Source organism: Nothobranchius furzeri, chromosome 1 (assembly GCF_043380555.1).
Source record: "Nothobranchius furzeri strain GRZ-AD chromosome 1, NfurGRZ-RIMD1, whole genome shotgun sequence".
NCBI classification, from domain to species: Eukaryota; Metazoa; Chordata; class Actinopteri; order Cyprinodontiformes; family Nothobranchiidae; genus Nothobranchius; species Nothobranchius furzeri.
The window spans coordinates 64,114,424-64,134,950 of record NC_091741.1 but is presented as its reverse complement, the minus strand read 5'-3'; the positions used below and the strand labels follow the sequence as shown (position 1 = coordinate 64,134,950).

Genomic DNA, 20,527 nt, shown 5'->3' with positions numbered 1-20,527 from the left:
CTTGGTCCTGTGTTCCATGTTTTCGTCTCCCTGCCTGAATAGAATTAAAATCCACAGGAAGTCCCACCCCCCAGCAATTCTGTTGTGAATGTTCTGAGATACACAGGACCCAAATCTGAGTCCAAGTCTGGTTCTGGATCATGCCTGCTAACATGTCAGTGTTGCAGCTTCCTGTCTCTTTATTGTTCTGAGCACATTTAGATCACCATAAATCAGACAGTCCATGCTCACCGTATAAACCCTACCCTGCAGAAGCAGCACAGATGTCCTGGACCGGGTTCCGGTCTGTGAGCTACAGTAACGGTGCGGCAGAACAACCCACAAACTTCACAATGTTTATTAGCAACATCTTAACAAGTTCATTGTAGGTCAACTCTTATCAACATAAACACGAGAGACTCACAAGGACGAGGTCTAGAAAGGGTTTAGCACGAGTGCACTGCGGTGGAGGTGGGGTCCTTTAGCTTTTAGAAGTTCATTTAATAATGGCCTGCTTAAAGGCACTGCCACAATACATGAGAGGGGGGAGGGGCAGGGCTACTGTCCATCACTCACACAACACAGTTCACTCTATTGTCTACTGTATAATGTTATATATTTATATATATTTATATACTGGAGGAGGGAGGGGGCTATAGGTAGATCTCGTAGAAGTCATCCAGCTCCTCGTGAAACAAGTCCCACTCGTCCTCCGAGTCTGTCACCTCGTCGTCGGTTCCTGCTGCCAGCAGCATCAGGAGCATCTCGCTCAGCTCAAAAGTCACCATCTCCTCATCATCGTTATCAAAGGAGTCGGTGCTGCCCCGCTCGTCCAGGATGTCCCACAGAGGGGTTCGTCTGGAGCTCTGAAACAAACACACACGCACACACAATGATTCAGTGTTTCTAGGCAAGAACTGTCTACCTGCGGCCCACCAGGGGGTGCTGTAATGCTATTAATGGCAGAGCATCACTATGTTCCACCACTACAATCAGAGTGGTTCTGGAGCTCTTTACCCGGTTCCTGTTGTTGGATCCAGGCTGTCTGCGCTGTGGCTGAGCCTCCTCCAGCCGGCCGTCAGGGAAGGCATGTTTGTAGAAGCAGTTAGACCCAAAAGGACAGGTTCCACGGCCTTCATCAAAGTATCGACAGGGCTTAGTGCTGGACACACAGACCACACAGCAGGTAAGACTCATGTCATTGTTCAGGTCCGGACTGGACTCAAACTGGTCTGGACCCATCACAGACACAAGCAGCCAGGTTCTCTGAGAAGTACTACAGTGCAGACTAGAAACACAAAGCTGATCAGGTCCTGGTTTATAGACCGGTTCACCTAACACAGACCACAGAAGCACCCAGATCTCTGATGAACCACATTTAAAATTTTATTCTGACATATTTTATCAACTTGGTTTTCTGTCTCTTTATTCAACGTCTGAAGTAAATAAACAGTCTCTACATGTTTGAGTCTCTTCACCTGAGCAGGAGTCATTTGGCCAACAGTTAGCGTTAGCTATCAGGAGACACTGCTACAGATTTATTAACCAGGTCTGATATCAGACACAGCAGAGTTGTTGTGTTGATAAGTTCTGAAGATGACAGCTGAGTTTAGATGATGTCATTTTTCTGTCTCATTTCTATACCTGCAGATTGTTAGGAACATGGTGATCTAGCCACACTCAAACAGATCCTCCTCTGTGATACCCGAAACTCACGACTAAGTTGGACTACAAAGTGAGATTAGTTTAGCTTAGCTTAGGCAGTCCCCAGGTTCTGTCCACAGAACTCTAAAACATGTGGAACCAGAATGAGCCGGACACGTTCCTGAATGGAACCTTATCAGATAACTGAACTAAGGGGACAGCGGCCAGGAGGAACCGGGCAGAACCATCTGGTGGGTCCCATTTTTATAAAGTCTTTGGTATGACCCGACCGGGATTTGAACTCCGATCTCACTAGGCAGGTGAAGGCGGAAGCCAACACAGCGTGCCTAACACACCCCTAGCTGACAGCCAGATAGAATGGAACACCCAAAGCCAAGTCCAGAGCATCTGGTGTGAACCACCACAACCTGCTTGTGGTCTAAACCTTCAGAACCAACTGATCTGTTGTTGGATCAGAAGATTCAACGGCTCAAATGATATTTATGGTTTTAAAATTATTTACAATCAACAACTTTAAACATTTAAAAATGTCTTAAGTAAAATACTTAGTGAAAACATGCGGTTTATTGGATACTCTATTTTTCTAAATTTTCTAAAGAGAAGGAGGAGTTCAGACAGGTTTCTATGGGCCTACCCCATGCCGTCCTTGTACTTCTGGATGAGTTTCATCTTGTCCTCCTTGTCCTCCACCCAGTACTCACTGGGAATGACAAAATTGGATGTGATGCGACACTCTGGACAAGACCTACGAACACAAAGGGAATATGTGGTGAGAGAAGTCGTCTGTCCAGAGTGGACCTGCTCAGGTTCTGTCTTCTTTGACACCTTCAGATAGGTCGCCCACATCTCCACCCTTTAGTGGTTCCAGTCTCCTGGATTTTCTAGAAGATGTGGTGTTTTGATGGAGCTTTGTCGAGTTTTAGCCAAACTGAAGTAGCTGTAGAAGCTAAGGTGCAGCGCTTACTGGGACCACTTCTTACTGGTAAGCTGGCTCATGACCTGCCTGTAACACTCAACTGTTTGCATCAGCTCTGTGGTCCAGGTGCTGGTCTTTGGATGGACTGAATAAATGTGTCACGTCATAAAGCATTTCAAGCTGTATGGTGGGAGGAAGTTGGACTTACTTGATTATTTTGCTCTCAAACTGCTTGGCACTCCTCCACTTGCGGATGCACTTTAGACAGTAACAGTGGCTGCAGTTGGACAGGATACCGAAACGACGCTCACTTGGGTTGGACTTCTCAAACACCACCTCCATGCACACGCCGCACATCATGTCCTTACTGCGCTGGATGGCAAAGGAGATCTCCATGTCTTTCTCATGGGCTTCGATACACGCCTACAAGTACAAAAGAGTTCCTGTCAGCAGATGTTTGTACGCTGCCATGTTTTACAGCTGGAAACTGGAATAAACAGGATTATGGATTTTACCACGACTCACATCAATCCAGATTATAATCTCATTTTACTACAACTGAACTGAGTTTACTGTAAATGTATGGCCTAAATCACTCTGGGGTGATGCTGGGTGTGAACTGGTGTTTTATAAATAAACAGAAGTTAATCAAACAGAATGAAAGCGCTGAAACGGTTGAAGCTCGTTACCTTTGTGTGCTCTGAGCGCTGGGCGTTGTCAGAGGGATGGAGGACCTGGAGGCCACACATGTCACATACGTCACCGTGGAGATAGGCACAGTTGATCCCATAGCGACACTCTCCAACAGCGGCATATGGACAGAGTTGCTTCTTTAAGTCTTTGTTGTCTTGGGATGAACTGCTGTCCAACTCCTCAATGACGGGGACAGAACTCTCCGGCTTCACCGGCTCAGCTGCACACAAAACAATAACAATAAAAACTCTAACTGGAAAGGTTTGACTGCCTCAGCCACAAGGAAAACTGCATTTCCTGTCTCTGATTCATGTCTCCCATATCCTTCAGGTGTCCCTCAGGGAAGTGTACTGAGTCCTTTGATACTCCACCCACTGACATGAGTTGCTTTGCTGAATTCAGCACAGAGTATTCAGTAGGGCTGCTCAATTAATCGAATTTTAATCACGATTACGATCTGAGTTTTGAACGATTATAAAAAACAAAACAAGCCGATTATTTGCTCCTCCCACTTGCGCTGCCCTGAGTTGCAAATGAAGCGCTCCTCCTAGGGTGTTGCCAACTTAGCGACTTTGACGCCATTTCTAACAGCTTCTCAGACCCCCTTCTTGACTTTTTAAATCTTAAAAGTACCTAACGAACACCTCAGAAACATCTCTGGTAACTCTTAGCTACTTTCTGGATAACTGTCGTCGACGTTTCCTGCAGGTTAGCTAAACACTCAGCCTGCGCTCCGGACCGTTCTTCAGGACATTAGGAAAGGGAATGATGTAGTGATGTGTCGGTCGCTAAAGAAACGGCTCTCGGAGCCGGCTCCCTGTTGGATTAACCAGAGTGAGTGACACACACTGTACCTGCGGGCTCCTGAGCTGCTAAAAACGGCTAAATGTGCGTGTGCGGCGCGCTAAACATACGTGCAGCTTGCCCCGATTGCTGTGAGACCGGGTTGGGGGGTGGGGGGTGCAGCTGTGGTTGGGACAATTATTACATTAACTGATGGACCTGTAAATAAATAGTTTATAAATAAGGTAGAATAAGTTCCTCACGCTGATAAATAATAACTAATCTCTCTGAGGACACGGTGCTAGTGCACGCTCCTACAGCAGCTTGACACAACTTAAATAAATGTTATGCAACATTTTGTGAACATCAATTTATTTGCGTTTATTTGTTATAAATGCCACTGTATAATTCTTGCTGTCAGTATTTGCAAGATATTGGTATTTGGGTCTGTACTGGTTAGACTTAAATGAGTTAAACCAAGGTCTATAGCCCTTGGGTCATAGACTATGAGCTATAAGTATATTGGTCTTTTTATACTGGGAATCAGAAGTTATTTTAGTGATCATCTTGTTTCTTATTTATTTTTGTCCTGATTGCACCCTGAGCAATTTTATGACTGAATAAAAACAAATAAAATCAACATAAATAGAAAAATCGTCCTAAATAATTGTGATCTCAATTTCAGTCACCATAATCGTGATTATTATTTTTGCCATAATCGAGCAGCCCTAGTATTCAGCACACACTATTCCATGACAGATCATCAGGTTCTCACTTTTTCCTTAAGAGTTCATCTTTGTGTAGAAATGTAAGTAAAAGTCCTCGGTGTTGTGTGCTTTCTCCAGTCTATATAGATGTTTTAATGCAACCATGTTTACTGTTCTTGTGATTAAACACAGGAGACTTTATATCTTTAACAGAAATGATATCTGATGCATTTATGTAACTCAACTCTTCACAGAGTAAAGTAAAAGTGCTTGATCTGGACAAACAGGAAGGTGAAGGAAGGGTACGATATTCACCTGTTTTCATTTATTCATATGCGACTAACGCGCCTCAAATCAAAACCTTTTACATCAGGCCCTAATGTGGGTTATGGTGAACTGATAGTGGATTTCCTAGTCTGGTACCCAAACCATTTTCAATCCGTTTCAGACAAAAGGCTGGCTCATGGGAACGCCCATCACTAACAACATGCACAGTAATTACCCCGTCCACAGTAGGGCTGTCCTGGAACGAACTCAGCAGCGTTGACCCAGTCCTGTGCTCCCGATCCAGGTGTTCGTCCACTGGGTTCAGACTCTGATGGGCCAGCCTGCGGGACAGAAGGCAGCGGCAGCGTCTGGGTGGTTGGCAGCTCCTCCTCCTTTATGGGTTTACTGTGTTCAAACCTGATTAGAAAAAGCAACCAGAAAAATAATAACTCTCCCACAGAAAACACAACGTTGAAGCGCGTGTGTAAACACAGAAAAGAGATGAGACAAACCTGCTTGTCACCATCCAACAGCCATAAGATCAGGTTGCCATAGAGACGTAAGGTGCAGCCTTGACTAAGACTTCAACTATACTAAAACTTTTGCCTTGGACTACCGTGGTAAAGCAAACCTTCAGAGGACCATTAAAGGTGCATGAAGGAAGAATGACATCCTGTGGTCAAATGTGGGTACTGCAGTCCATGTATCAAAACAAACCAGCTTGCTTTCAGTCCTGCAAGTGATGATTCTTCATTAACTCATTTATTGCCACTGATGACAAAAGTTGTTATTTACATCATTTTACTGGGTGGGCATTGGAACGTGCCCCGCACCGTGAGATTTAACATTACAGCTCTAAAGCTGATCTTCATCCTCATTCATCACACATCACATGATCAGGAAACATAAAATCCATGTGTTAGTAGATCATTTTGGGCCGCTGCTGTAAAAAAAAGTGAGGCGTGAACCAGAAAAGCCTCTGCAGCTCCCAATTCAACAACGGCTTATGAAAGAACGGATAACGCTAGAAACACGTGGATTCTTCCTGATGTAAGAGGTTAGTCTACTCTTTGTTTTGGTAGTTCTGACATTGACATCATTATAGAGCGCAACGTTCTGTGACTCTTAAAAAAAACTGAAAACGCTCAAAAACCGCTGGCAGCGAGAGGCTTTTCTGACCAAGAAATGGCCGGCAGTTAATGAGTTAAAAGACACGAAACTTTTCTATACCTGATGCTTCTAGAGGAAGCAGTTTTTACTTGGGTTTTTTCTCTTTGTGGGGATCCTATTATCTTTCTATTTAATTTTAAAATTTCTTGTTATGATTATGACACTCAATACAATCAGCTGGACTTTAAAACACTCTGGATAGGAAGACCCACATCTCTCAGTAAAGCCACGAGCATGAAGCAGAGTTTCTCTATTAAACCTCTAGTCTCATGTTCTTTTAGCAGACCTTTTGCACCAGTGAGCATCTGCTTTAGTAAAGTGTGATTAATGACCACACATTTTAATCTGTAGTTTCCGGTCAATTGTTATTCAATGTGCAAGAGTTCCTCTGATTCACACTCACCCTCATTTACACCGGGTGTGTGAGCGGTGCGTTATGGCAGAGTCACGGTCTCCATGGCTAAAAGTAGCCATTATAGTCTGCAGTTTGGTTAAGATCAGAGGTGACGCAGTGCGTTTGAGACACATCCCAGAAGTGTGTCCATGCCCCCAATAAAGATGAGCTTGGATTCTATTTTTGACACAACATGCATCCAGAATGCATCAAACTCCACAGCTAGGATACGACTAAACAGGAAATCACACACCGCATCAGTGTAAAGCATTCAGTTCATTTGACAATAAAAGAAATGCAGATTTGCGATTCATTAAGCATCTATACCTTACACTTTCTTATTTAGGAGATAAAACCAAAACAGACAAGGCATGGACTAATAAAAAATAAACAATTATGGGAGTAGATTATGAGTGGTAGTAGTAGCAGGCTTTATTTAACAGACATGTGGTTCAGTATAAAATCAAATAAATAATAAAATGCATCAGATATGATAAAACACATAAAAACAGTACAAAGTAAAATACATAGAACAGACGGATTACATCAAAGTGACAGACACCTATAGAAATAAGAAAAAATATATTTATATTATTAAATCATAATATAAAAAACCCATATGATAAGAAGAGTCAACACACAAGCACTTCAACCAGTAGTTCCTTAGGCTGAACGAGTAGTGACAACAGCTCACATTAGGATCAGAGATTGCTGAAATGATACTGTTAGCTGAACATTGAAGGCGTGAACTCTTTTCTTAAAAGAGCTTTAAAATTACAAACACCTGCAGTTGCAAACATCTACGGTAGTTGGCACTCCCCCCTCTGGGTATTTTAAGGATTCTTTGTAAGCAATATGCAACTCTGCATACCGCATTGTTTGCAAAATGACAACACTTGGGGCAGTACAGAGCGGTGTGACCTTAAACCAAACCAATTTTACAGAAGATGAGCAGAAGCTTATGTGCAATGGTATTTGCCTATGCATAGAGCTTACAGCGTTATCCATGTCATCATCATCGACATATAAATATTGGACAATGGGTTTCCATAGGCTCCAATAACACGTTTTTGTGCCAAAATGGGAGGTGGCCACCACCGCCATTTTGACCGTGTCACAGGTTCCGTCAAGCCCAGACAATTCCACAAAAGGGAAGAGAGGTGGAGCTGTGGGTGGGGCTGTAAGGCTGGGATCAACTGACGAAACCCAGTCAAGCTAACCAGAAGCTAACCCAAAGCTAACGCGGAGGTGGGAGCTAAGCTAACGGAGGTAGCAACCTAGCTACAACCGGACTTAACTGTGCACAACACCAGAGCTTCTGAGTCAGAGATACACTGGGCTGACCGCTGGGTAAAACCGGGTGGAACACAGAGGTCTCCCGAGAGCTGCTGAAAGCCGGCAGCCGCACAGCAGACAGAAGCCGCGATCAGACAGAGATGCGCCGAGCTGCGGGGAGGCGAGAATGGGTGGAAAACATCGGTCTCCCGAGAGCTCCACAAGCCGATAGTCGGAACCCAGCTCCACCAACATGTTATATTTCAACCCATTTTCTAAAGTGCAGCATTATGTTAAATGCGCTGGGTTTTACCCTATTACATTTAAATTTCATGGTTAAACAGTACATGTTAAAATCTAAGCTCAGCTCAGCAGTGACCTAAAATACATAAATATAATTTTGCTTACCGAAAAAAATGAAGTGGAGACTCCTTGGACGCTCCATTAGTGCAATTAATACCACAGCAAGTCATTTTGTCCAACAACTGCACAAAAAAAATATCCAAAAAGAATACACAAACACAGAGACTCAAAATCCCGGAGCAGTTTCCAAGCCAGGCCGAGGCTCTACTGAGGCCTTTCCACGGAGCTAGCTCTGTGGTCACGTGGGTCGGATGCTCATTAATTATACTGAATTTTAGGCTTTTAATACACTTAAACAGAAGAGTGAGAAAAAAATTCACCCCCCTCAGAGTTGTCATGAGTGTAAACTAGATAATTTAAACAAAAAACATGTTCTGGTATCAGGCTGTAAGCATGTTTATATCTGCTGTGGAATTGGCATTTTAACATGGGAGTCAATGAGGATTTGCTCGCTTCTGACACCAGCCCCCAGTGGATGAGGGTGGAACTGCAATTTTTGGTACTTCTGGGTTGGACTCAATTTTTGAGCCGCATTGTGGGGGCTTGGTCATCATCAGACATTTGATCATTACCATTTCACATTTTCACTCACAGTAAGAACAATGTTTGACAAACTGAATCCAGTAAAGTGTAGCCTTTATCCTGGTTAGTTCTACGTATCAAGATGGCACTTAACAGCATTATATTGGATATCCTATTGTACACCATATCTAGTGGAGATATCCAGAAGCTGCTGTAAACCTGCACTACTTGGTCTGATGTCCACCAGATCATCTGCATACGTTAGATGGTTTATCAGTGTTTCACCCAACATACATCCAGTGTTACAGTGATGAATTTAACAAACGTATCATGAAAAAATATTATTTCAAAGACCAAGTTCCCTTGTTTTTCCAATACATTTGCAGTGGTCTCTAGTATAATATAATATAATATAGTATATAATATAATTTCACATTTTTCTATTATTAAAGGATATTTGAAGTAAGTAATTTTGGGGCACTAAAAAAAGTGAGGTAGGGGTAGAGAGCGTGCCTTAAGATCCATTGATAACCATTTTATAATCCCTTCCCAGACCTCTGAATAGTAATGGAATTGAATCGTGAGGTGACTGAAGATTTCCACCCCTACACAGAACACATGTGCATGCACGCACACACACACACAGAGTGTGAGAAAATGTCTACTGGTGAGCAGTCTGTTCCCAGAGAGCTTGGTTGAAGTGAGGAGGGGGAGGGAGCTGCAGCTCTGCAGCAGAATGAACCTGCTGAACCCAGAGGAGAGGAGATGTGGAGGTAGTCTAACAAAAAGAGCAGCAGTAAAGGATTGTTATGCAATTGTAATGCAGGCTGAAGGAGAGAGAGAGCGAGAGAGAGAGAGAGTGAGAGAGAGAGAGAGAGAGAGAGAGAGCATGAAAGAGAAAGCGTCACAAAACCAGAGAGTGAGACAGGACCCATCACAGTACAAAGAGCTCAGAAAACTCAAGATGAACCCCCACACTGGGTCTTTGTCAGTCCGGGGTCTACAGCTTCATCACTACAATAACTAATAAATACTCTAAAATAGAAGGAATCTGCAAAAGACATCACGTTATTTATACAGGGACAACGACAATGAACGCAACACTCCAGATGTCCTCGGGTTGGGAGGGACTGATCTGAAGCCAGACAAAAAGCAGACGGTGTGGGTAAGGGTAGCTGCTGGTGTCTGGGTGAGTCAGAGTAGAAAACAGGCCTCTTAAAGACCTCACGGCACCACGATTCAGGATCTTTACATAAACACCCAAACTGTTCTACGCCGTTACATCTCTTCTGTTTTTGTTCAGCTGAAACACAGCAGAGCTTTAAGTGATCATTCAAGCATTAATAACCAAAATAATGATGAATGAAAAACAGTTCTGATCTGATCATCTGAGCAGTAAAATAACAACAACAACAACAACAGAGGGTTTTAGGTTCTAAATGCAGAGTTAAAAAACGGAATACGCCACAGGAGCCATCCTCTTCAATAATGGAGACCATTATTTACATTGATGATCATTTAAAAGCGTATTCTAGTGATTATGATTATATAACACAATTTAACATGTTACTCATTCTCTCCCTATCTGGGTCACAGCCCTTCAAATGTATTTTAACATGACGAGTGGAACATCTAATCCTCTGCACCACAGTGATCAAAATGTCCATGATCATAAGACTCTAGATCATTCATTCATAAATGCATGGATGGATACATTTATGATGAATAGATTAATGATGGATGGATGCATGAATGGCTGGATGTATGGAAGATGGCTAGATTAAAGATGTATGGATGGATGCTGGATGATACATTAATAATGAGTGAGTGAGTGGATGGATCCTAAACGAATAGATGGATGAATGATGGTTAGATGAATGGATAACAGATGATGACTGAATGGAAGATTGATGAATGGATTATGTGTGGATGTATAGATGGGTGGATGGATGGGCAGATGTAAGCTGAACAGCTGGATGATGGGTGAAGAGACAAATGGATGGATAGATGACGCATGGATGATGAATTTATGATTGGTGGATCGATGGATGGACAAATTATAGATATGAATGAGTGAAGAATAATGGGTGATGGTTAGGTGGATATTTTGGATGGGTGGATAGATGATGATAGGTGGAAGAATAATTGATGGATCATGAATTAATGGATGGATGAATGGATGATGGCTAGATGAATGATATACATCAGGTGATGATAGATCTTAATTGATGGTTGGATGATGGAGTATAAATGATTGATTAATGGATAATGAGTTAATTGAAAGATGATAGATGGATGAATCAATTGATGGGTGAATAGATGGAAGGATGAATGTATGCATGCTGGGGGTGATAAGTGGATGATGATGAATAGGCAGTGGATGGATACTGAATAGATGGTGGATTTTCTTTATTTTTGGATGTAGATTTAATTTTTCTAGAAAACAAACTAGAGATGTTGATTATGCTGTAAAAGCCAAACAATTAGTTCTAACATCACACGAACAGAACAGCATCCCAATCAGAACCAGGGCAGTTAAAACTCCAGCAATAACTAGGATCCAAGTGAACAAAGCAGAGGAAGTAGTCTGTAAACCTGAGCTCCACGTGGAGCTACCCCATTCTGATCAACAACATGCTGACCACAGACAGGTGGTCTCACATATCAGAAGCTCCTAATGAGCAGGAGGGAGTGGGCCATTACTAGCTGAAGAGAGCCACTTTTAGAAAGGGGCAGTGGTTGAAGAGTCTGAAATTACCAACCGAGTCTAAACTTGCACTTCATAAAACACACACACACACACACACACACACACACACACACACACACACACACACACACACACACACACACACACACACACACACACACACGTGTGTGTTTTAGTTTGAGGTCAGGACTTTACCTGCAGCGATCTCCGAACACACAGTTTCCTTTCTGAAAGAATTTGCATATCATAGCTGCAGGCTTGCTGCTGGACAGATCGTGGGAGTATCGGCAGTTTTCTCCTTCTTTGCAAAGACCATGCATGAAATATCTGCAGACAGAAAACAAATGTGTCTGGGTGAAAATCGTGTTCCAGTGTCCCACAAACAGGAAAAAAACAGCTTTTACATTTAAAACAAGCTAAGGACAGTCTGAACTCATCAGCTTACAAAAGTATAAAGATCAGCCAGAATATTAAACTGTAATTCTATGGATAAGCACACGACCCATACCCAGCTCCTGATGTGACCCAGACCACAGTACCTGATGTGACCCGGGGGTTAACTGGTTAGACTGGTTCATTTAATGTGAAAAGTAACAAACTCTTCAAGTGACCATTTGATCGGGCGATGTATTATATTAGTTATATTTGGATCTAAGTAAACATAAAAGCCAACCAAGTGTGTTGCCACAACAGCAGTTTAGTCGGTGACCATTTAAGACAACGGAGAAATCCGGTGACGGTCCGGTTGGCTAAGCTAACGCACAGCTAGCCTAGCCTAGCAGACAGTGTTGTCAGTCGCTCTCCAGCGGTCCCAGCACTGACGATTTAGTATTAAACGACAGATTAAACACCCCTGGTATTTTGTCACACGATTGTTCGTCTTACCTGCAGGTTACGTGCTTGGTCCAACCTCCAGTAACTGATGAAGCCGCCATAGACGCTACTGCTGCCTCCGCCATTTCTGTTTATGTTGAGAAGCGACTACCGGATGTTCCGAACATTTCCGATTCAAATCGGCATTTTCCGTAACGAACGGCTTCAGTCGAAGACTTTTCTAAATGTTTCGTTACTTTCATTAAACTGGACTGTTGTTCTTAATTGAAATAGCGTGTTTTCTCTTGCTGTTGTTAGTATTTAGTTTTTTTTTAAATGAGCTTGGTCAATGTTTTATATAATAATAATAATAATAATAATAATAATAATAATAATAATAATAATAATAATAATAATAATAATAATAATAATGTTGACTTGTTTTATTGGGGGAGAGGCAAAGTTGTGGCCCCACACAATGTGCTGTTTGTGGGCCTCTGGTTAGTCAAACTACAATAAAGAGATTATTTATCTATAAGCTGATCCATGATGTACAAACTGTATTTTCTTAAACCTCACAAGATAAACAACATTGATAAACACTCAGTAATATTTAACAGCTTGAGTTGAGTCATACAAACAATACAACAACATCTAATGGATAAAAAAGAAAGACACATGAAGCAAGTGTTGTTTTAAAACTGTTCAAAATTTCAAAGAAAAAGTGCATAACTTGAGTTTTCACTGCAGCAACAACACTTAATATCAATAACAACAATAAAGAAAGAAGGTGGATTAAAGATAAATAAACGAAGTAGTTAAAAATAAACAGAAACACAATTAGCTTTACTTACATACTTTATTCCATACCAGTTTGCAAACAAAGTGAAACAGAGAACCAAAAACCTGTAGAAAACCCCAGTAGTACTGTGGTTAGTGAGGAATTTCTTATATGTCACCAAAGTAACATCAGTTCTTTGTTTGACCACAAGATAAAAAAAGATCATCTGACTGTTGCCTGATAACCCAGTTTAATAGTAAATGTGATTCCTAATAAGTAATAAAACAGTTATATTTACCACTGGTTCATTAGTAAGTACATTATTAAATCTGTAAAACCTTTATCTATTGATTTACTGGTAACATCAGTAATTTGAGGCTACTAGTTTAGTAGCAAATGTTCAAGAACAGTAAATGTACTCCGACGATTTTAGTAGTAATCAGACCAGAATATGGAGGACATTGAGGTTTTCCTACTTCTTGAGAGGACAGTTTTCACTTTGACTTACTTTTTGTTTAACGGTCACTTCCTCTTTCTGTACTTCCTCCTTTTCTCACGTGCCATTGTCCAACGTTTATGTCTTGAGTTCAGCTTTTTGGTGCTAAATTTCATAACTTGGTTGAAAGCATGAAAAATTCTGGGAAAGTGTTCTAAGACTCAGACTGAGTAAGGCGTGTCCTCCTTCCAACAGCTCTAAACATTGATAATGCAATCCTGTTTAACTCAGAAGATTGTCTTACTGGACTGTGACGCAACCGAGGAAGGGCCGGCATGCATTTGAGACGTCCAACCAAAACTATTTATTACCATTATGAAGCTCAACTCTTTTTCTTTTCTAATTTTTCTCTTCATAACCATATTTATTCTTTTCCTTAGTGCTTGTTCTTGTGACCCGTCCCTGGCTCAAACTCCTTGTCGAGAACGTGACAAGTCCATCAAAGGTTTCAGGTGTCCATTTGAATCCAGATTGCTCATAAGTGTTATGAAGGGTGGAGGTTGCAGATGTTCCCACCACCTTCTTTGAAGACCTTACCAGATGTCCCCAGGCCACACTCAAACGGAAAACCCTCAATGTGTAATAACTACAGCCTTTCCCAGGGAACTAGAACAGAATCAGTGACAACAAAACAAGTCCCAACCACCACGGGACTGCCCATCGGCCACATCGGGTATTTGCCCAGTGGGCTGAAGGAAAATTTGGGCCAACCAACTCTTGTTGTTATTTTGGTTGATCCATTAAACATTATCAATCATGGGCCAGACCGAGAAGGTACAGCATAGAGTGGGCCCCTACCAATCAATAGCTGGTGAGCTGGTCTCGGCTTGAAATGACTGGGCTGATTTTTTATTCCAGTTCAGCCCTGGTCCCAACCCTCTGACTGCATTGCTGGAAAAAAACTGGTTGTTATGGAAACCTGCTGTCATAGAGGCATTCCACAAGGAACACGGTTACTCAGGAAATAAAGAAATAATCAAAAATGACAAATAATAGAAATCAATCAATCTATCTATCTATCATCTATCATCTATCTATCTATCTATCTATCTATCTATCTATCTATCTATCTATCTATCTATCTATCTATCTATCTATCTATCTATCTATCTATCTATCTATCTATCTATCTATCTATCTATCTATCTATCTATCTATCTATCTATCTATCTATCTATCTATCTATCTATCTATCTATCTATCTATCTATCTATCTATCTATCTATCTATCTATCTATCTATCTATCTATCTATCTATCTATCTATCTATCTATCTATCTATCTATCTATCTATCTATCTATCATCCATCTATCTATCTATCTATCTATCTATCTATCTATCTATCTATCTATCTATCTATCTATCTATCTATCTATCTATCTATCTATCTATCTATCTATCTATCTATCTATCTATCTATCTATCTATCTATCTATCTATCTATCTATCTATCTATCTATCTATCTATCTATCTATCTATCTATCTATCTATCTATCTCCTTTGCTGATTCTTGATGATTGCATAAAAAGAAGTCATGTGATGAAAAAGAGAAGTGATCTTTATTTTTATGACATTTGTAGATTCCCATCAGCTCTCAGAACTTCTCTGTCTCCAGCTCTGGATGGTTTCTGCCATCATGCCTACAAAAAGGTAATTTCTTATCCTTTATTTGTCTCACACATCCTGTACTTTACGATTTTAAATATTACAACAAACCCTGGAATAAATGGATGATTTTACTTTGATGGACTTTTCTGGCTCATGTAGGAATTTTGGTACAAAGGTGTCTTCGTTGAGTGGGACTGTTGTCATCACCTGCCTGCTGTTAGCTGTTGCTGCAAAAGAAGACAGAGGAGTTAAGCTGTGTGTCACACAGAGACAAGGAATAAAGGACTTCTCCAGTCAAAATCTGACACAAGTCCCCTCTCCTATTCCCGAGGAAACTCAATATTTGGATATTTCTCATAATTTTATCTACAGATTGAATGGGAGTTCGTTTAGTGGCTTGTTGCAACTCTGTTTTCTAAAGGCAACACACTGTGGTCTGCAGGAGCTGTCCCCCAGCGTGTTTGATCACACACCACTGCTGAAAGTTCTCAACATATCTCACAATAAGTTACCGTTTATTCCTGACCTTTCACTGAAGCATCTGAGAGTTTTGGATTTGAGCAACAATGTCTACAGCAGCTATCGGGTCCCAGAATCCTTTCAGGATCTAACCCACCTGGATCTCCTGTCACTAGGAAGCCCGGCTGCTGTGTCGGTCGGCTACAACGACTTTGACCCATTGATGAACATTTCTTTGCATCACCTAATCCTGGGAGCAGGAAATCTGTGGAGAAAGTATGATTCCGGTTCTTTGGCAAAGATCAGGTATCTCCAGAAGTTTTCACTTCACACAGCATTTTGTGAAAATTTCAGACAGTTTGAGAACCTTCTTGTGGATCTGAATCAAACCCAAACTAAATCACTGAGATTCATCACATTTGTTCCAGACGACTGCCAGGTGAGCGGGAATCCTTTTAAGAACTTGAGAACAATGACATCCATACGGAGTCTCACCTTGGAAAACACCTGGATAAACAGCTCCTTCATGGAGATGTTTGTGAAGAACGTGTGGCTGTCGCCGCTATACAACCTCTCCTTTGTGAACATCACTTATAATGAAGACACACCAGATGGATTCCAGTTTCCTGCCATAAATCACAGCGTCAGCCTTTCCTCCATCACATTCAGGGGCATAAACCACTACCAGTACCGCTATCCCACCATCAACATGAGCTTTGAGGTCATCTCCAAACTCACCTACCTCAAGTTTTCTGGGACAGGAATGAACATTCTACCTTGCAAAGTCATGTCAGTCCTGCCATCCCTGGAGACCCTGGATCTATCAGACAACCTTCTATCAGAGTCAGGCTTTTGGTGGCCTATGTGTTCACACACATCTACCTTTCCTAAGTTGCAGCATCTGTCTTTAAGCAAAAACCGCTTCAGCAGCCTCTCCTTCATATCGCAGAAGATGAAAGAAATGAACACTGTGGCCTCTCTGGACCTGAGCTTTAACTCCATCATCCTAGATGGGGCCTGCTCCTGGCCCATACAGCTGACTCAGCTCAGTCTTGGAAACAACAACCTGGGAAATGAGGTCTTCAGGTATTTATCGTCACACTTTGAGAGACTTGACCTGTCAAAGACGGGAATAACAGTTATAACTCAAGAGGACCTATCTCACTTCCCAAAGCTAACATATCTCAGACTCAGTTCCAACAGCATCCAGGTCATCCCTGCAGATCTGAACATCCCGGCTCTCACCAGCCTCCACGTGGACCAGAACGCTATCACGTCTCTGTCCAAGGAGGTCTTCGCTGGGCTGCCCAGGCTCAAGGCCCTCAAAGCTGGTAACAATCCATTTTTCTGTTCCTGTGAGTCCTACTGGTTTGTTACTGCATTCAACAAGTCTTTGGTTCTGGACTGGCCTTTGGATTATTTATGCAGCAGCCCTCCAGCCCTTGCAGGCCTGTCCCTGTCGGAGTACAAACCCACCAAGCTGTCATGTGAGGCGTGGCTCCAGGCTGCGGTGGCTCTGCCAGCAGTGATCACCGTTTCTGCCTGCTTAGCTCTGCTGTTCTATAAGTGTGATGGAATCTGGTATACAAAGATGCTATGGGTCTGGATCCGGATGAAGAGAAGAGGCAAGCAGCGCTCTAATATGTTAACAAATGTGTCTTTCTTTTACCATGCCTTCCTCTCGTACAGCCACCAGGACTCAGACTGGGTGGACAACCAGCTGGTGCCCTCCCTTGAAGGTGCAGGCTTCTCTCTTTGTGTCCACGAGCGAGACTTTGTCCCAGGGGAATGGATCATAGACAACATCATCAACTGTGTAGAGTGCAGCTACAAGACGCTGTTTGTACTCTCAAAGCACTTTGTGCAAAGCGAGTGGTGTAATTATGAGCTCTTCTTCGCCCAACACAGAGCCCTCAGCGTCCAGCGGGACTCTCTGGTCTTTATCCTTCTGGAGCCCATCCCAGCAGACTCTCTGCCCAAGAGGTTCCTGAAACTCAGAAGCTTGCTGAGGCAGCAGACGTACCTAGAGTGGCCGAAGGACGAACGGAAGCAGCGGGTTTTCTGGGTAAATCTGAAATCCATGCTGCACGTGGCCGACAAGTCTGTCGTTCTAAAGGAGGTGGCCCTGAGCCTCTCAGACACAATCCCTCTAATCACAGACCCAGTGTGAGAAGTCCAAAGCAACACCAGCATTGGTTTACAAGCTGAATAAAATTATTATAGAGATTACAGAGCATTATGTGCGAACAATTTCAAGTTACTTCTTCTCTGATTTTTCATTATAATCCCCATTTAGTCTCTGGAAGATGTCTTGTTTTGATTTGTGTAAAAATGTGTATTTATGTAAAAATAAGTTTTCTGACAGTAAAATGTTAAAATAGTAAATTAAAGTTCCAATTGAAACATTAAGAGATTGTGATTTTTTAATTATCAGACATTTAATCAAATCAAGAAATCAGTTCTCTGTTATTTGGATGTGCTGTCAAAGTATTTCTCAGTAGCATATCTCCACCTGCTGCTTGTATCTAAGATTTACAACATATGATACTTATGTGACTGATATTGGGATCAACATGATTTATTAAATCTGGAGGTAAATATGTCATCAAACGAATGTTTCTTCTTTTCTTGCTTGATATATTGTAGTATTTTCATAATAATAATAAAAAATACATTATTATTACTACTACATAGTTTTACATAAGTACTATATTTGTGTTTTTATTTTTCATTTTAAATGAAGAAATACTTAAAAAAACTAAACTAATAATTATCAGAAAACCTGTGATGAGGTCAGACGGGTAAAGGTCAGAGGTTTCAGGGCCAGACGGTTCAGGGTTACTCTGACCCGTGATCACACACGAAATAACGTCTTTACTCTGTTTTTTTGAACCAGTGTTTGTGACTTATAGTGAATTTGATGTTTTCAGGTGATTTTTAATCCCAGACAGCACAGTTATCGGATAGTAACAGAAGGAGGGGCTAAAACAGATGTTCAGGTCACACACACACACACACACACACACACACAGAGTGAACACCAAAAGGCTAGAATCAGTTTAGTGTAAAACAGAACCAACCAGAAGCTGAAACCCCCAAAACAAACATGACATAATTCCAACACAGTGCATTGTGGGTAAAGGCCTTTTTCTTTTCCAGACCACTAGATGGCAGCAGATATGTTTGACCTTTTTAATGACGGTAGAGACAGGCTGAAGTCTCTCTCGGCAGAATAGGTCACATAAAATCTGGTGATCCTGATTCACCTTACAGGATGTTGCAGGTCCTGTCTTACAGTCCAAACCCACAGATTACTTGCAATAAATAATCCCTAATTTCTGATTAAAAAAATAAATGTATTTTTAACCCTAACCATTTAGAACGGACCTGCTGTTATGTAGCATCTGTATTTACTTCTGTAAACCTTGCACAAAGCATGCATCGTCATATCTTCATCTGCAGATGAGTGTCAATACAGATGTCTCACAGCAGTCAGAAGGCAGGTGCATTTAAATTAGACTGTGAACAACCACTCAGAAAAATGGGTCGTAACTGACATTGAGTAAGATCTGCAGTGTGAAGATGGCCTTTGACATGTTCATCTACAAATGACTGACTTTTTGTGTCATCCCATTTTAAGATGCCTCCAACAGCCAATCAACATCTAGCTAAATCACAAATGTCTGTGAGTCAGCCAGTTTCACAGATATCGAGCCAACAGTTTTAAGTTCATAGCTGCTCTGAGCGTTAACAGCTGTTGATGCATCAGATTACACATAAATGTGAACACTACACTTTATTTTAGTTTACAAAACAACAGCCCCTCCATCTTCTCTCTGTTGAAGATGATCTGAGTTCAGGCTAAAAGGCAAGGGGATGTTATGCTTGAAAGATGTTGTGAATTTCATTTAAACAGTTTAAAGGACGTTTTCCAACAGCAGCTATTTGATAGTTTTATACCGATGTGTTTAATAAGCGCTCAGATTTCATTGAACAGCTTCAGCTGAGATTAAGCACATCTTCAGTTAATCTTTAGCCTCTCAAATCGAAGAAGACAGATGACAAACCTTTAGAATAAATATTTTCATTCTTTAACAAATAAATTATATTTTATTTCAAATCATACTTTTTCAAATCTATTTATTCTTGTTTTAGGCTGAATAAACCCGATGCAGTCATTGATGAAATACGACTGATCAGTAAGACTTAATCAGTTATTGGCGTGGGTCGTGTGTTTGACTCGAAAACGCTTAATTGAGAATGATTATTATGATCGGGTCATATGAAATGACCTACTCAATAAAGTTCATTGGGCCACGGCCCTTTTTGGGTAGTATTTAATTAATGCGTGACTGGGGGCAGGATTAACGAGGTTACAGGGCAGGGTTTAATCCATCAAACTTGTTATTTAAAAAGTGACAGAAGGTGTTGTCTATTATCTCTTGCAGTTCCAGCTCAGAAGAGGCTACTGTTTCATTGGGTGAAGAATGAACAGACTTATTTGTTCTATGACTACTCTTCCTCTTTAGTTGTTTGAATAAATATTGTTCCTAATGAGATTAGGACGATCATTTGAATTTATGATAACTGTATAATCTGCAACTGCATGGTAAAGCAGCTGTCATCTCATCCTGTTTCAAAGTTCAGTCCCTGTTCAGAGTTTCCACATTCTCCTTGTGCATGTGGGGGTTTACTCCAGGTTATCTGGTTGTCCTGCCTCCTACCTGCTGCAGACAAGCACCTGGGGTCTCATTTATCAAACATTGCGTAGAATCCTTACTAAAACCGTACTTAAGCTCAGCAAAAAAAAAAAAAAAAAGTACTTACGCCAAGTAGGTTTGTGATCTATCAAACATGGAGTAAGCACAGCTACACGCAATCTCCACTTCATAAATCGGAGACTAACGAGAATGTTTCTCAGCTG

General features: G+C 41.4%; 2 protein-coding genes across 4 annotated transcripts; one reads left to right on the top strand and one right to left on the bottom strand.

Annotated features, from left to right (window-relative positions):
- Nucleotides 1–321: 321 nt before the first annotated feature.
- mkrn1 (makorin, ring finger protein, 1) lies at nucleotides 322–12,467 on the bottom strand. Its single transcript, XM_015952924.3, has 8 exons — nucleotides 12,330–12,467; nucleotides 11,640–11,771; nucleotides 5,246–5,427; nucleotides 3,250–3,473; nucleotides 2,769–2,983; nucleotides 2,279–2,389; nucleotides 997–1,141; nucleotides 322–845 (listed from the first exon to the last, which is right to left on the bottom strand). The coding sequence occupies exons 1-8, from the start codon at nucleotides 12,401–12,403 to the stop codon at nucleotides 633–635; spliced, it is 1,296 nt and encodes a 431-aa protein (XP_015808410.2). The 5' UTR covers nucleotides 12,404–12,467; the 3' UTR covers nucleotides 322–632.
- Nucleotides 12,468–14,996: 2,529 nt separating this feature from the next.
- Nucleotides 14,997–18,213, top strand: LOC107381327 (toll-like receptor 1). Of its 3 annotated transcripts, none has more exons than XM_070549874.1 (3): nucleotides 14,997–15,186; nucleotides 15,304–16,689; nucleotides 16,798–18,213. In XM_070549874.1, exons 1-3 carry the CDS (start codon nucleotides 15,104–15,106, stop codon nucleotides 17,771–17,773), a joined length of 2,445 nt encoding a protein of 814 aa, XP_070405975.1. In that variant the 5' UTR covers nucleotides 14,997–15,103; the 3' UTR covers nucleotides 17,774–18,213. The 3 variants fall into 3 exon arrangements, with proteins under 3 accessions (XP_070405975.1, XP_070405974.1, XP_070405972.1); XM_070549873.1 differs by having other exon boundaries at nucleotides 16,792–18,213; XM_070549871.1 differs by having other exon boundaries at nucleotides 14,998–15,186; nucleotides 15,304–18,213.
- The last annotated feature ends 2,314 nt before the right edge of the window (nucleotides 18,214–20,527 follow it).

Bases quoted from the DNA above. Each gene is read 5' to 3' on its own strand.
- mkrn1 (XM_015952924.3), bottom strand. From the start codon at position 12,403: ATGGCGGAGGCAGCAGTAGCGTCTATGGCGGCTTCATCAGTTACTGGA. The intron at 2,984-3,249 runs GTAACGAGCTTC...TTGTACTTGTAG, and splicing joins AGCGCTCAGAGCACACAAAG to GCGTGTATCGAAGCCCATGA. The intron at 2,390-2,768 runs GTAAGTCCAACT...TTGTGTTCGTAG, and splicing joins TTTGAGAGCAAAATAATCAA to GTCTTGTCCAGAGTGTCGCA.
- LOC107381327 (XM_070549871.1), top strand. From the start codon at position 15,104: ATGACATTTGTAGATTCCCATCAGCTCTCAGAACTTCTCTGTCTCCAG. The intron at 15,187-15,303 runs GTAATTTCTTAT...TGGCTCATGTAG, and splicing joins GCCATCATGCCTACAAAAAG to GAATTTTGGTACAAAGGTGT.